A 17,295-nucleotide genomic window follows, 5' to 3' on the forward strand; every position below is an offset into this window, starting at 1 on the left:
GTGTGTCTGGGAGGCCGTGCAGAAGGGCCTGAATGAGTAGGGTGAGCTACATGTGTGTGTGTGTGCGGCTACGTGTCTGTCTGCATGACTGTGTGTGGGTATGTGTGTGTGCGGCTATTTGTCTGTATGTCTGTGTGTCTGTGTGTGTGTGTGTGTGTGTGTGTGTGTCTGCAAGCACACATACAGCGGGGAAAATAAGTATTGAACACGTCAACAATATACATTTTCAGTAAGTATACTTCCAGTGAGGCTATTTGCATGAAATTTTCACCAGACATTAGTATTAACTTAGGTAATCCACACATATAAAACAAACATTAATGTTCATAAGTATAGTTATGAGTAAAAAAGTGGAATGGCACAGGGAAAAAGTATTGAACACGCTAAGAAAAAGCAGTACACAAAGGCAAGGAATGGCAAGGAACGAGCTGGAATCTATACATAGTTAGAGAGTAATTATCCCTCCTATCTGTGCAAATTAATGTAAGCTGGGTTAGTACATATTGATGAGCTATAAAAAGGTTTTTCGTTACCAAGTTGTCACACAAGAAACATTTCATGATGGGTAAAAGCAAAGAGCTCTTCCAAGACCTTTGCGACATTATTGTTGCAAAACATATCAATGGAACTGGTTACAGATGCATTTCAAAACTTCAAAGAAGAGATATGGCTAGACCTTCCAGCAGGACAATGATCCAAAGCATTCAGCAAAGGAAACTCTTAATTGGTTTCAGAGAAAGGAAATCAAGCCCTGACTTAAATCCAATTGAACAGTTTTGGAAGTTACCTAAAGATCAGTATTTACAAGAGGGACCCCTGGAATCTTCAATATTAAAAGACTATCTGTTTAAAAGAACGGGCCAAAAACACACCTGAATACTGCGACTGATTAGTTTAGTCATAGAGGAAATGCCTTGAAGCTCTCATTACAAATAAAGGGTTTTCCACAAAGTATTTAAGAAATTTCAGTAGGCGTTTTTTTATATGGGTGGATTATCTGAGTTAATACTAATGTCTGGTGAAAATTTTAGCAAATAGCCTCATTGGAAGTATACTTAATGAAAAAAATGTTGACGTGTTCAATACTTATTTTCCCCGCTGTGTGTGTGTGTGTGTGTGTGTGTGTGTGTGTGTGTGTGTGTGTGTGTGTGTGTGTGTGTGTGTGTGTGTGTGTGTGTGTGTGTGTGTGTGTGTGTGTGTGTGTGTGTGTGTGTGTGTGTGTGTGTGTGTGTGTGTGTGTGTGTGTGTGTGTGTGTGTGAATGTGTGTCTGCAAGCACACGTATGTGCGCTTGTGGTCTGTATATATGTACGTGTGTGCATGTGTGTCTGTATATATGTACTTGTGTGTGTGTGCGCATGTGTGCATGTGTGGCTGCAAGCGAATGCACACGTATGTATATATGTGTGTGTGTGTGCGCCTGTGTGCGTATGTCCTAGGAAATAGAACCCTTTTCATTGTTAATGCACATTTCTAAATCGATCCCATATGCCCCTTTGACATGCAGAACCATCCAAGTCCTTAATTGTTGATGCACATTTCTAAATCGATCTCATATGCCCCTGGACATGCCCTACTTTTCAAGTCCTCAAATGTGTTAGTCTATTCCTGGGCAGCATAGGCCTTGCACGCATTGCATGTTTGGACAGCTTCCTGTTGCATATGTAAGTGTGACTGACTACAAGGAAGAGAAGACCACTTCCTGCCGTGTGTTGCGTAAGAGGGGAGGGCTCGTGTGCATGTAAGATGGATTTAGCGCTTTACACGTTTTTCTGAGAATCCTCTCTCTGGCCTCTCTGTGTTTGTGTGTGTGTGTGTCTGTGTGTGTCTGTGTCTGTGTCTGTGTCTGTGTGTGCGCGTTATTGCCTCCTAGAGAGGGGCCATTTGGAGGGAGGCCACTATGAGTCCATGTTTAATCTGCGGCTGTGGAGGGGACAGGAGGCAGAGGCCCTGAAGCTGGCCATGGAGAATGGCGAGCTCAACGATTACCTCATCTCTCTGGCACCCATGGGTAAGGCTTACCTCCAAACACAGCCCCTCAGAGAACACAGCCCCTCAGAGAACACAGCCCCTCAGAGAACACTGCTCCTTAGAGAATACTGCGCCTCAGAGAACACTGCTCCTTACAGAACACTGCTCCTTACAGAACACTGCTCCTCAGAGAACACAGCCCCTCAGAGAACACAGCCCCTCAGAGAACACTGCTCCTTACAGAACACTGCTCCTTACAGAACACTGCTCCTTACAGAACACTGCTCCTTACAGAACACAGCCCTTTAGAGAACACAACCCCTTAGAGAACACAGTCTCTTAGAGAGAACACAGCTCCTTAGAGAACACAGCACCTTAGAGAACACAGCTCCTTAGAGAACACAGCATCAGAAACCAGACCCCCAGGGAACACAGCACCTTAGAGAACAAAGAACCTTACAGAACACAGCCCTTAGAGAACACAACCCCTTAGAGAACACAGTCTCTTAGAGAGAACACGGCACCTTAGAGAACGCAGCCTCTTACAGGGTCCCCGCGGATCCTTAACTGTACTGAACTAAAACATATTTTGGCAGCGGGCTACTACGTTAGGTATAAGGCTAACTTTACTGAACTAAAACGGGCCCAAGTTTTGTCAGCGGGCTTCCGCGTGTGGTATGAGGCTAACTGTACTGAACTAAAACGTGTTTTGGCAGCGGGCTTCCGCGTGTGGTATGAGGCGGTGGAGGCGTACGTGAAGCAGCTGAGCCGTCAGGACCAGCACCTGAAGGCTGCCGCTTACCTGCTCTCCATTGGCAAGTTCTACGATGCCATCGGCCTTCTCAAAACTCACCACTTCTACAGGTACGCACGCACACACATACACAAAAACACACACACACACACACACACACACACACACACACACACACACACACACTACAATGGACATTCATGGGTCCCCACAGAAAAGTGTTGAAAACCTGTACAGTACTCTTAGTAAGCATTAAAACTGATTCTTGAAAAACATGACAAATGTACAGTGAACAAAGCATGGGTATAGTGGAAGAAATAACCATCACATAAACTCTGAAATGTGTGTGATTTGGGGCTTTTTTTGGCTCTGTAGGGAGGCCATAGCCATGGCCAAAGCAAGGCTGAGGCCAGACGATCCTGTCCTGGTGGACCTCTACATGGTCTGGGCCGAGCAGCTGGAAAAGGATGGCCACTACACTGCAGGAGCCAAATGGTCTGTGTGTGTGTGTGTGTTCAAACACAAACAAATGTGTAATGGGAAATGTGTCTTTATACAGAGTGTGTGTGCGTGTTCAAAAAGCAAATGTGTATGTATGTATACTGTCTGTGTATATGTATATTATTGATGTATATATGGCTGTGTGTATAAAGGTATGTATGTAATTTATGCATATGTTATTTATATGTGTGTGTGTGTGTGTGTGTGTGTGTGTGTGCACATGTTACACACAAGGAGATATCTAGGAAGAGTCTTATTTGTTGAAAAAGATGAACCACTGTGACTGGCATGTCTGAGATATGGGATAATCATAGACTTCCAATTTAGCTGAGATATGGGATAATCATAGACTTCTAATCAGCTGAGATATGGGATAATCATAGACTTCTAATCAGCTTATCCACTAGTTCCTCGCAGATGGTTCCACACCAGTTCCTGTATCAGTGGTGCTGTTTTTTGCTGACTAGCTGCTAACCTTAGTTTTGTTTCCCCCTTTTCTCAGCTACTTAGCCGTGGGTCGTGACTTTGATGCGGCGAAGATCATCGGGCGAAAGGGTGACGTGGCGTCTCTGCGGGCGGCAGCCGCGCTCGCCCGGGTCAGCGGGCACCGGGATCTGTCGCGTTCGTTCTCCCTGAGGTGCGCCAAGGACCTGGCAGCGGCACAGGACTGGAGAGGGGCACAGGAAGTGCTCCTGGACGAGAGCCTGCTCGTGGGTCACCTGACACAACACCACAACAACAACAACAACACAACACCAAAACAGGAATCATCTGTCTGACCATAGCAACTGACCATAGCAACCCCTCATACCGCGTAGAGTTCACCGTCACGCGGCATAACGCAACACACAACACACAACACAACACAATCATGCGTCTCCCCATAGCAACTTCCTCATGCTGCATAGAGTTCACCGTCACGTGGCACAACGCAACGCAACGCAACGTAACGCAACGCAACACAACACAACACAACACAACACAACACAACACAACACAATCATGTGTCTCCCCATACTGTAGAAACTTCTTCATGCTGCGTAGAGTTCACTGTGAGCCGCTGTCATTCTGGCCCTCTGTCCCTCCTCCGGATTACGCAAAGGAAACTGGAGACTAAAAACTAGCATACAGTCATCTCTCTTGAGGAAGAATTAAAGTGATTATCTCATTGGTGCAGTCAGTGGTCCCACTAAAATGCTTATTCCATATTCCATATTCCAATCATATTTCCAGTTTATTCCAGTGGAGAAGAACCATGGGCTCTCTTCATTAAACTGACTGCCTGTTCTCCCCTCGATTATTGGGACTTGCTGTGGTTCTGTCCTCATTAGGAGTGACTTCCTGTAGTTCTCCCCTTGTTACGAGTGACCTCTCTTGAGAGTAACTGTTCGGTGTCCTTCTCTCTAGACGCACCGTCTGCTGTTCAGCGTCAATGAGATGCTGGTGATGCGGCTCTCGCAGGTGGGCGTGGTCACCTGGGCCCCTGCCTCCACACACGATTGGTCCGCTCCCTGTGCCGATGACTTCCTGCAGGCGGTGGAGGGCGTGTGGCAGCGGGAGTTTGGCGTGTCCCCCAGCACCCCTGACCGCCTCCGGGCTGCCCAGGAGGAACTGGCCGGCACGGAGAACCCCTCGACCACTGCCAACGTCCCCCTCAAACAGGTACGCTTCATCGTTTCCACGGTAACTGGCCCCAAACACTGCCAGTATTACCTTCAAACGGTTAACACTGGAGCACGGAATCAAAACACACTCAAAGGTTTTGTATGTGTGTATCATGACTTGAACGTGTAGAAATTGACAATTACTTGTACAAATCATTTTCAAGTTTAAATTGGTGCAGCATATTAGTGATTTTAGCCTCCGACGATCTTAAAAACATTGAAACTAGGACGTTTCACAGTCATGTTCATGTTTTAATAATTGTGGTACTGACCAAAGTGTTTGTAATTATGATTTTGGCCCTAATTGAGCAGCCCTCCAGCACATAGGGGTTACTGAGCCTCTCCCACAGCCCTCCTGCACAGGGGTAACTGAGCCTCTGTCCCCTCAGCACTGGGGGTAACTGAGCCTCTGTCCCCTCAGCACTGGGGGTAACTGAGCCTCTGTCCCCTCAGCACTGGGGGTAACTGAGCCTCTCTCTCAGCCCTCCTGCACTGGGGGTAACTGGGCCCCTCTCTCTCCTCTCAGCCCTCCTGCACTGGGGGTAACTGGGCCTCTCTGTCCCCTCAGCACTGGGGGTAACTGGGCCTCTCTGTCCCCTCAGCACTGGGGGTAACTGGGCCTCTCTCTCCTCTCAGCCCTCCTGCACTGGGGGTAACTGAGCCCCTCTCTCTCCTCTCAGCCCTCAGCACTGGGGGTAACTGGGCCTCTCTGTCCCTGTCTCCTCCAGCTCCTGTCCCAGGTGGCGTTGGACGTGGCCCAGGGCGTGCTGAGCTGGCGTCTGGGCGACGGCGCCGGCGCTCTAGAGCATTTCCTGCACGCTGTGGTCCGCGGCTCTGAGGCGGCCAGTTTCACCGTGATGTCAGAGACGTGTGTGCTCCTCTTCCCGCAAGGTTGGTCCGTCCTCCGACGACTCACCAGGCCAGCACAAGTAACAAATAAATACAGAAATAAAATCGCTAGTGATTCGCCAATGATGGTAAATATCGTGGGAAAAATATTAGACATTGCAATGCGGAATGTTTCCATTTTGCCCTGGTATAGATTTATATTAAGTAACCATTATGCACATAGAAACGTTCCAAGTCGTTCATAATGTAACTTTGGTTGGGAACTAGTCGGTTAAGCATGGTGGTGGTTAAGCATGGAGGTGGTTAAGCATGGTGGTGGTCGCAAGTACAAAGTAAAGGTAGGCTATTTAAATGTCAGTCAGAGAAGCAGACTCATTTTCTATTTGTTTCATTTTGAAAATTAACGGAACACGGTCACGTTGGCATCATATGATACCAGTTGTTATATTGCAGCATTGCTCATGCTAATAAGTCATTTACTGAGGGGGAATTTGTAATGTGTCACAGATATTTTTGCTGCTTGCTACTCATTCCTGGAAATGATAATTTATAGCATCTGCCAAGTGTCTCACTTTTGAGTGCTGTGGAATGTCTTTTGGCTTTTCATGCTGGACTGGTTGGTCACCTGGTCTACACCATTGCATTGTTATAGAGTATTATCTTTATTTGTATGATTAGCTAGATGGATGACAGCAGGCTAAGTAAATAGCGATGTTTCAAAGCTAAAGTTCATCAGAATCTTGGGATACGCCCGCTTGACAACGGGAGAGATAGAACGACTGGCCTTTGGCCGTAGCAACCATCCATTTAGAACTAGTAACGGCAGTTTGTCCTGCGAGTTGAGAAATTAGTTGATATGTTTTCTAGCCTGGAAAATCCAGACCCTGGTAATCTAAAAAAGATTAAGGGTCTGGCCACAAACAATGCAATGGCCCAACTCGAGGGGCGGCACCAAGCATGCATTTGAAAATCTCACTGCACGCAATTGGATAACACTAGACCAATGTTTACTCCACTCACATCCATCTGGGATCGCTTCCGTTGAGAGTGATTTCGGCACCAAATTTTATGGTAGAGCCAATCAGGACGCAGGGCCGGAGTTTCATAGATGTGACGTAGCGTAGAAGCGACTGTGAGACTGTTCTCAGCGTCACGGGTTGGCTTCAATGTGAGTGGTTGAAGTAGCATGTTAATAGAGGACGGACAAGTGGCTTATCTAATCATATGCAAGGATTTTTGATAAGGCCCAGCCTTCTGAAACACCACTCCAATGGATCGATCCCAGATGGATTAGTGGAGCTAGGCGGAACGAAATTCATCTGGCGAGAGTCAGGTTAGTCTCATCATCCATTGCAGTGAAATTGAAAATAATGAATCAAGACAGTACTGAGCACAACTAAATACTGATATTCATCCCAGGGGAAAATATTGCTTCTTACAACACTCATCTTTCAGAAACAAAATTTAGAAAATGAACTGCTATCCTAATACTTTTTGTCCCTTAATGTGCTTTGTAAGAAATTATAAGGTGGCTTGTAACAAATTCATATTTAATTATATTATTGATATCTACCGTCAAAATCTTCCAAAATATTTAAATATTATTTTTTGCCCACCCCTAACTTCAACTGAACAGATAACAACGGACATGCCACATTAGTAACATCAAAACTGGAAGACAATGCTAGTCTTCAGGGTCACAGAAATTGCCAGGAGAAAGTGGACAACACCTTGTCCATGAAGGGAAAAATAGCAAGGGCCACAGTTAACAGTCAAACTAACTTATGGAAAGTCACAACAGCAGAGAAAGCTATAATTTACAGCTGGAAGTAGCACTGCTTGTACTGTGGAAAGGACTGCATGGGCAATATTGAAAGAGATATTGGTCAGGTCATGACTATGCCAGTGGAAGTATTCCACTGTTATGTAACTGATAAGCACATTTGCATACAGTAATTGCAATCAGATTATTGATTCTTCTATACAAAGGAGGGGTATTAAACTCATTGTGCTGTAGATAAGGACTCCCCATGTCAAAAACAACCAAGTCTATGTTGTGCAACATAAAAAAAGTTCACTATATTTACAGTAATTGAATTGAACATGGCATGTTGATTAGCATGTCTCCACCGTCTATAACCTTGTATGTCAGGGGATGAAACTGAACTTAACCTTTGACCCCCATGGCCCTGAGTCCCTAGGTTCATCTAACTTGTATAGACAATAAATGTACTAGAGTTAATGAAGATCCATCAGTCTGCTTTGGAGATATGAACCAAATACTGCATGTGAGTTATTTGTGTGACCCCTTGTAACCTTGACCTTTGACCTCAAGACCTAAATTGTCTTGCCAGCTCTTTGACAACTTGTAGTGGGTAAGTAGACCAAGTTTGATGAATATCTTTCAATTGGCTTAAGAGATATCAGCTAATATCAAGATGTACTAACATACGTTTTTGGCCCAAAAATCATTGTGCCATGCTCCATTCAAAGCCCTATATATTTTTTTTCGGTACAAATCTGCGCTGTAGGCACCACAAATTCTTAATCTACAGAAAATTACGATTCAAATGATACCAAATATGCTTTTGCTGTATTTACTTCCACCTTTGACCCTTTTCTAGGCTAATTCGCTCAGACTACTAACGTTCTGTACCTAAACGCTTCAGTACAAATATGCGTTACCATTACACCCCTAGTGTTGGTTGTCTGTATTCTACACCTCTTATCCACCATGCCTGTAAATTGTGCTATTTCCCACTACAATTACTCTCTCTATCTCTCTTTCTGTCTCACACTGTCTCTCTCTCCTCTCTCTCTCTCTCTCTCTCTCTCTCTCTCTCCATCTCTCTTTCTCAGGGCTGAAGTCTCTGAGTGTGTACCAGAGTGCCCTGGACTCCAGTAATGCTGAGACGTCAGCAGTGTGTGGGAGTCTGGAGGCGTTCATATGCTACCAGCAACTCTACACAACATGGTGGGCCTGCTCCTGCTCCTGCTCTCCGCAGAGCTCTGTGCTGCCCGCTGCCAGAGACTCAGAGGACCAGAGTGACCCTCCCGAAACGAGCCTCAACGGACTCCAGCAGGAGGGCTCTGGAGAAGGCGGAGCGGCCGTTACGAACGGGTCCGCGAGCCCAGACTCCGGGGCAGGGGACCGGTCGGAGGGGCCGCACGGGGTTCTGCTGGCGGCGGCCGGTCGGAGGGTTCTGTCCGAGCCTCATGCCACGCTGCAGGCCAGCCGGCGGGCCGTGGACGAGGTCCAGAGGAGGGTCAGCTACCTGGTGCAGAGGCACAGCTGTGTGCAGGAGGCAGAACCCGGCACAGAACCGCAAGCAGAACCGCAAGCAGAACAGCCCTCATCTGAGCAGCACCAGGAGCCCAGGTGTGGCCTGCAAAGGCTCTTTTCTGTTCCGGCGCTTCTGCTTTACTGCGTGTCCTAACAGGATCCGAGTGAGCGACTGATAACAGTTCAGTTTGGTCTGTCTACAGATCATGCCTCATATTCTCATTCAAAATAGCAGAGCAGAGCGACAGAAAGAAAATTAAAAACTAAACAAAACGAAAGTTCTCTCAAAACATTGCGTTGCATCGCACTGCCCAGCACTGCTTTGCGTTACATACTGTTAGGAAATTGTGTGTGTGTGTGTGTGTGTGTGTGTGTGTGTGTGTGTGTGCTGCAGAGCATTGCTTCGTGTTGCATACTGTTAGGAAATTGTGTGTGTGTGCTGTGTGTGTGTGTGTGTGTGTGCTGCACAGCATTGCTTTGTGTTGCATACTGTTAGGAAATTGTGTGTGTGTGTGTGTGTGTGCTGCACAGCATTGCTTCGTGTTGCATACTGTTAGGACATTCCAAATGGAAACAACTGTAATTAAATGGATTCTCTAATGTTTGCTCACATCGCATCCTGTAAGGGCATGCGAAATTACACAATAGAAATTATACAACATGCTCTCTTTATTTGTGTGTGTGTGTGTGTGTGTGTATGCGTGCGAGAGAGAGATTTCATTTTCAAAAATCCAGTATCTCCAAGTATTGGAATAAAGAGCTTTTAATACATAAATGTGAACTTTCTGAAAAGTTCTGTTTAGAGATGCAATTTTCTGGGCCGATACCGATTTCCAATTTTTCCAGTTTGACCTGCCGATACCGATTTTAGCCGATTCTGATTTAATTTTTTCTAACTACTTTAATGTAAAGTAAAATCGGCATATCTCAGACTTACCAGCCGGTCATCGGTCACGACTGATTACGTGACAATCGCCCATTTCCGGTCAACAGCCGATCAATCGGTGCATCTCTAGTTCTGTTGCATCTCTAGTTTTGGTGCAAATATTTATGCGGTACAAATATGTGTTATTGTACATGTGATTAAATGTAGTTTGTTTATTTTGTCGTTTCTCAGCTCTGAAACAGAGTCGCTGCCCTCCCTGATAGCATCCATGGCAGAACACCACAAAGCTATAGCAGAGATGCCTGAACATCTCAAAGTAAGTGCTGGCATGGCAGCTGGAATTAAAGCTGCAGTTGGCAAGATTTTTTTTATCATATTCACTGAAATCGACACTATGCTCCGACAGAACAACATAAATCAGCCGGTTCTAGAAAAAAACCCGCACTTCTACCTCCACCTATAGCCTGTTATTTGTTTTTCAAAAATCCACAGCTCCCGGTTCTTCTGGTCGAATCAGAGCAGGGCTGTGTGAGATCTGACTGTCAATCACTGTCTGGTGCAGCCTGATGCGCACTGACGAGTACGAGCACGATGAGAGGGTGCTCGGTGGTAGTGGAAGAGGGGCATGAGAGTTGTAAACATTCAACATTTTGGCGAAGTCCCCTCATTCTGTCAGACTTGCCAACTGCAGCTTTAAATGACCAACTAGTTTTCAGCTGTAACTTATTCTTCATTATTAAAGTTTTAACTGTGGTTTGGATTTGGATACTTTGGAGTTTTACCGTTCTGTAGCCATTATCGTTTCTTCTCTTCTCATCCTAGAAATACCCATTCCCAAATGTCCTGGAGTGTTGCATGGTGATCGTACATCTTAGCAGGAGCGCCAGGTTACCTCCCAGACACCCAACTACAACTGAAGCACTTTCTTTATTACAAAAGTATGGAGCCTCACTCCAGCGAGCCTGGCAGAGGTTTACTTAGCCACATTCTTATTTAAAGTCTTCAAATTCGATCTTTCTATATGCACGTCATGATTTTTGTAACATTGTTTTTTTCCCAACTTGACAGAGACATATTACTGTAATAATTACTCAATAAAACATTACTGCAAATAATTTGTTCTTTATGTCTATAAACAAGTGAGTCGATTTTTCAGATGTGCACGTTTCATGCAGTCAACAGTAAAGTGGAATAAGCAGTAAATACAGTAGGCCAATTTGTTGTTGCTCCATGGAAATTAAAGCATGGCCTTTTATACCCTATCAATTTAGCAAAAATGTTGGAATGAAGGAAATGCAGCACTCTTCACAGCAACACCTCAATAGATCTTCTTGACTACTTTTTTACCGTTTACTGTTTTTACCCCTGCCAAGGAGGGAATGTTACTGTTTTACCCCTGCCAAGGAGGGAATGTTACTGTTTTTACCCCTGCCAAGGAGAGAATGTTACTGTTTTTACCTCTGCCAAGGAGGGAATGTTACTGTTTTACCCCTGCCAAGGAGGGAATGTTTTTGGTGTGGTCCAGTGGGGGACATACTACATTCAACTGTAGGCAGGTCCTCTTTGTTATCACATGATCCCTCCACACTTACCTAGCCTGGCCACACCCACCTAGATCTCCTTTCAGGGAGATACTAGTCTGGAACACCATAGTTCACTAATGTTTCCATCTGCTTTCAGGGAGATACTAGTCTGGAACACCATAGGGAGATACTAGTCTGGAACACCATAGTTCACTAACGTTTCCATTGGTCGGCAGATAACCTGTCCAATCAGCGGCGAGAGGGGATAACGCTATAGTTTCGAAATCTAAAGTGGATGGGGTAAGCGGTTGTAGCAACACCTGTAAACATCAAAAAATACTGTCAGAAGAATGTGTAAATGTATGTACAGTAAAGGTAAACCCACTTACATTGTTTCCTAACAACCGATGCGGTTTATTGTCGGGGTAGTTATTGTTAGTCAGAGTATTGTCGAATTAAGGTAGTAAAATTAGGAACCTCTGATCAATGTGATTGGTTAGGCTGGACCAATGAAATCAAAGTTAACACTATGTCTACGCCCGTCACTATGCTAATGTTGGAAAGGTTTCACAATCGTGAATGACCAGACTATTCACTCTTATTATTAAACTCTATTATCAATCGTGAATGACCAGACTCTATTCACTCTTATTATTAAACTCTATTATCAATCGTGAATGACCAGACTATTCACGCTTATTATTAAACTCTATTTAATAGCATATGCTTTATATATGCTTTATATATGCTATTTATTTTCCTGTCCTCTACATCACGGTCATGGTGTGTCCTACCTTTCTTGTTCTATGTAATGATTTTTTTCATTTTGTTTTAGTTCTTAAAAATGTACCAAAAGGGAGTGTTTAGTTAGATATAAAACATTCTTAAACTTGTTTAATTTGGTCAGTTTGTTCTCAAAAGTTCCAGTGGAACAAGGCCTGCTGAGCATGATCTTCCTTACCGTCATTGGCTAGAGCATGCTGGAATGTTTTTGCATCTGCCTGTGGTTTCTGTTTGTATTGGAATTAGATATTAGCAGCCCAATATCTAGGAAGTATAAAAATGACTCAGAAGAGGAAGGGAAAGGAGCACTGGAGGGGCCTGATCTCTTGCCAATGCCAGGGCTGTTTTTGATCCCAGTACGTCACTGGGTATGTCTGTATGTAAGCCTTATTTTGAAAAACTGTATTGTATTTGACAGAATTAATCCTGTTTTCTTATGTAGATATCAGTGCAGATGGCAAGGTCCTAGGCTAGTGTAGGGATGAACTGCATGATTTGCTATGCGTCTTTGATATATTATAAATGGGTGATTCTACAACTATGGTACTTTTCTTGTCCATAACTTACAAAAAAATGATCATGGCTTAGTCATTCTTTTTATTATATAATATGAGGCCTTTTAATTATGTTTTTTAGGCTACTATTTTGTTTAGTTATGAAACGTTATGAAACGTCTGGCGCAAGAAGGTGGGGCCTTATGATTCTTAATCAGTCATGTATTTTGGGTGTAACATTCTTTAAACCAATGAGAGTGACATCTGTCATTCCCTTTAACAGCAAGCAGCACAACTTTAAACAGCGCATCGGAAGGAATCTGCTTGCACGCGAGACCGTATGGAACAGGTATTCCACTAAACCATCCTTTGCTAAAACCTAGCAGAGTATAGCCTACACACGCACTCTCAGTCTATTATTTGAACTCCTAGGCAGAGTGAAACTAACTTCACCGTGGTGTCATACACCGTGTTCCAAATTATTATGCAAATTGGATTTAAGTGTCATAAACATTTTTTTGTTTTTCAATTAAACTCATTGATGGTATTGTGTCTCAGGACTCTTTGGATCATTGAAATCAATCTCAGACACCTGTGATAATTAGTTTGCCAGGTAAGCCCAATCAAAGGAAAACTACTTAAGAAGGATGTTCCACATTATTAAAGGCACACTATGCAGGTTTTTTTAGCTTAATATGCAAGTTTTTTAGCTTAATTTGCATTAATTTACCAGCTTCAGAGTCATTGGAATAGTTATATGACTTGAATATGATATTGAATGGTGGCCGTCTCGCTTCCCCCTAGCGCTTGTGAGCGGAAAAACCACCCTTGCAACTGTGGGCCGGCGGGCCGACGGCCTCAGTGTCAGGAAGTATAATGAGTCTAACGAATTGCTTTACTGCATTCAAATACATACACGCCAGGCACCGGCTAGAAAAAGGTAGTGACGGAGTTTCTCAGACATTCGTTATGACAGAGCAAGCGAAAAATAAGCAAAAACAGTAAGGAAATTGCCAATACTGCATAGTTTACCTTTAAGCATGCCACAGGTTTCAAGCAATATGGGAAAGAAAAAGGATCTCTCTGCCCCTGAAAAGCATGAAATTGTGCACTACCTTGGACAAGGTATGAAAACATTGGAAATTTCCCGAAAATTATGCGTGATCATCATACTGTGAAGAAATCTGTCGCTGATTCAGAGCACAGGCGGGGTTGTGCAGATAAAGACATAATAAGGAAGTTTTTCTGCCAGAAAAATTCATAGGATTAAGAGAGCAGCTGCTAAAATGCCATTGCAAAGCAGCAAACAGGTTTTTGAAGCCTCTGGTGCCTCTGGAGTCCCGTGAACCTCAAGGTGTAGGATCTAAGTTTGCAAGTGTGCATAAACCTACACTGCTCAAAAAAAATAGGAACACTTTGAAAAAACATCAGATCTCAATGGGAAAAAAACTCATGGTGGATATCTATACTGATATGCACTGGGTAATGTGTACTGGGTAAAGGATGGCACATTATTTTTTGGTAATGAAAATGATCAACCTACAGAGGGCCAAATTCAAAGACTCCCAAAAATTCCCTAAATTTCATTGCAGCAACTCAAAATGGTACTCAGTAGTTCGTATGGACCCCACATGCTGGACAATGAGACGGCGGATGGTGTCCTGGGGGTCTGCTCCAAGATGTGGACACGGCCATCATTGAGCTCCTTGACAGTCTGTGGTGCAACCTGCCGGTGTTGGATGGACCAAAACACAATGTCTAAGAGGTGTTCTACTGTACTGGATTTAAGTCAGGGGAGTGTGGGGGACAGTCAATGCTATCAATTCCTTCATCCTCCAGGAACTGCCTACACACTCTCGCCACATGTGGCCGGCCATTGTTGTGCGCCAGAAGAAACCCAGGGGCCTCTGCACCAGTATAGGGTCAGACAATGGGTCTGAAGATTAATTCCGATACCTAAGAGCAGTGAGGGTGCCGTTGTTTTGCCCATAGAGGTCTGTGTGTCCCTTCAAGGATATGCGTCCCCAGACCATCACTGACCCACCACCAAATCGGTCATGCTGAATGATGTTGCAGGCAGCATAACATTCTCCACGACATCTCCAGACCCTTTCACGTCTGTCACATGTGCTCAGGGTGAACCTGCTCTCATCTGTGAAAAGCACAGGGCGCCAATGGCGGACCTGCCAATTTTGTATTCTATGGCAAATGGCAATTGAGCTCCACGGTGCTGGGCAGTGAGCACAGGCCCCTCTAGAGGTCATCGGGCCCTCAGGCCACCCTCATGAAGTCTGTTTCTGACAGTGTGGTCAGAGACATTCATACCAGCGGCCTGCTGGAGGTCATTTTGTAGGGCTCTGGCAGGGCTCCTACTGTTCCTCCTTGCACAAAGGAGCAGATACTGGTCCTGCTGCTGGGTAAAGGGTCTTCTACCACACTGCCAAGCTCTCTTAAAGCAACTGCCTGTCTCCAGGAATCTCCTTTTGAGACTGCACTGGGAGACACAGAAGTCCTGGCAATGGAACGTATTGGTGTGCCATTCTGGAGGAGTTGGACTACCTGTGCAACCTTTGTAGGCTCCAGGTACTGGCTTATTCTACCAGTAGTGACACTGACCCCCAGCTAAATGCGAAACTTATGAAAAATCACTCAAGAAGGATAAAGATGGAAAAATGATCAGTTGCACCACCTGTAAAACCATTCCTGTTTTAGGGGTTGTCTCATTGTTGCCCCTCTAGAGCACCTGTTGTTAACTTTGATGACACCAAAGCAGGTGAAACTGATTCACAACCCCCTCTGTTACGTAACTGGCCAGACCAATAGCTTACAAGTTTGAACACCTTGATGCTATACACCTATGAAAAAGTGTTCCCTTATTTATTTTGAGCAGTGTACTATTCGGCCACCCCTTAACAATACTCACAAGCAGAAACGGTTGCAGTGGGCTCAAGAATACATGAAGACTAATTTTCAAAAAGTTTACGGATGAGTGCCGTGCAACCGGTCCAGATGGATGGAGTAATGGATGGCTGGTGAATGGCCACCATGTCCCAACAAGGCTGAGACGTCAGCAAGGAGGTGGCGGAGTCATGTTTTGGGCCGGAATCATGGGGAGAGCGCTGGTAGGCCCCTTTGGGTCCCTGACGGTGTGGAAATGACTTCGGCAAAGTATGTAGAGTTGCTGACTGACCACTTTCTTCCGTGGTACAAAAAGAAGAACTGTGCCTTCCGTAGCAAAATCATCTTTATGCATGACAATGCACCCTCTCATGCTGCAAAGAATACCTCTGCTATGGGCATAAAAGGAGAGAAACTCATGGTGTGGCCCCCATCTTCCCCTGACCTCAACCCTATTGAGAGCCTTGGAGCATCATCAAGCAAAAGAGGCAGTTCACATCCAAGCAGCAGCTCTGGGAGGTTATTCTGGCAGCTCTGGGAGGCTATTCTGCAAAGACATTAAAGCAGAAATTCTCCAATAACTCACTCAAGTTCAATGGATGCAAGAATCGTGAATTGATGATATCAATAAAGGGGTCCTATGTTAACATGTAACTTGGCCTGTGTTTATGTTTTTGATTGAAATAACTTTTGATTGAATTTATATCACCTCCTAATGCTGCAAATTCAACAATTTTTGGTTCTTTACAACCTATAAAATGTCTTGAAACTTTGTTGTGCATAATAATTTGGAACAGTGCATTTTGAGTCGGTTGATGACTTGAAAATTATACTGACTGTCATTTGCATCAGCTATTTAGGAAAATCTGAGAAAAATGTAATTTGCATAATAGTTTGGAACGCAGAGTAGATAGTCATCAACACAAAACCCAAAAATACACAGTTACTTTCACTATTGACTGACAAAAGGTTACCATCGAAAACACAGCCTGAAAAAAGCCGCACTTACCCTAATAATGTTTGAATGACTGAATAAAAAACCTAAGGACATTTATCCTGCAGAGGAGTTGCTGCTTATATCTTGTGACAGTGCGTCTTCAGCTGTGCTCCATATGTGCCTCTCGCCTAATCACTTTTAACCGTCATTACCAATTTGCAAATGATGGTGAATAACTACTCATTGTGAGACGTATGCGCAGCGCAGCGAGCGCATACCGTGTACAATGTGATAGCCCCTTAAACTGACATTGATGAGCTGAGCACTGCGCTTGAAAGTTGAACCAAGTTCAACGCTCAGCTTTAGTTCAATGCTAGTGTTACGCCAGCGTTGCCACCGTTCCACTGCCGAACCATAGAGAGCAATAGGAAACCTGCCGCTTGCCGCTGCCCAATGTGATCCCCGCCTTAAGCCCTTTTATTTAGTCATTATTTTGTGCTGAGCCCGTAGCCTGGAAAATCCAGACCCTGATAATATATGTAACGGATGCCAGCTAGCTTAGCTGTGCTTGTGGAACGTTGGTAAACCTCACTCCTCGACGCCTCAAGAGTGCTGCTGGCATGCGAGCCAATAGCCTGGGCTATTGGCTCAATTGTTAGCGCGCTCGCCTCCCGATCCGAGGTGCTGCTGTTCGCGGGTTCGAGTCCGGGCGTATGCAGGGCTGAATCTCGCAGGTTCAACACAACGCAGGTT

The 17,295-nt window shown here is 44.7% G+C and overlaps 1 protein-coding gene across 1 annotated transcript in view; it reads left to right on the plus strand.

Moving 5' to 3' along the window:
- The window catches only part of gemin5 (gem (nuclear organelle) associated protein 5), a 51,605-nt gene extending 40,589 nt beyond the window's left edge, over positions 1-11,016 (plus strand). The window contains exons 20-28 of the mRNA XM_076273974.1: positions 1,873-2,010; positions 2,687-2,834; positions 3,100-3,219; positions 3,728-3,935; positions 4,633-4,887; positions 5,618-5,780; positions 8,598-9,117; positions 10,139-10,223; positions 10,730-11,016. Coding sequence (XP_076130089.1) covers positions 1,873-2,010; positions 2,687-2,834; positions 3,100-3,219; positions 3,728-3,935; positions 4,633-4,887; positions 5,618-5,780; positions 8,598-9,117; positions 10,139-10,223; positions 10,730-10,888 — 1,796 coding nt within the window. The 3' untranslated portion in view covers positions 10,889-11,016. The remainder of the gene's footprint in view (positions 1-1,872; positions 2,011-2,686; positions 2,835-3,099; positions 3,220-3,727; positions 3,936-4,632; positions 4,888-5,617; positions 5,781-8,597; positions 9,118-10,138; positions 10,224-10,729) is intronic.
- The last annotated feature ends 6,279 nt before the right edge of the window (positions 11,017-17,295 follow it).

Source organism: Alosa pseudoharengus, unplaced genomic scaffold, assembly GCF_046254945.1.
Source record: "Alosa pseudoharengus isolate Yale_2024_CS ecotype anadromous, Long Island Sound unplaced genomic scaffold, YU_APseudo_1.1 YU_APseudo_1.1_scf_8, whole genome shotgun sequence".
In the NCBI taxonomy this organism is placed as follows: Eukaryota; Metazoa; Chordata; class Actinopteri; order Clupeiformes; family Clupeidae; genus Alosa; species Alosa pseudoharengus.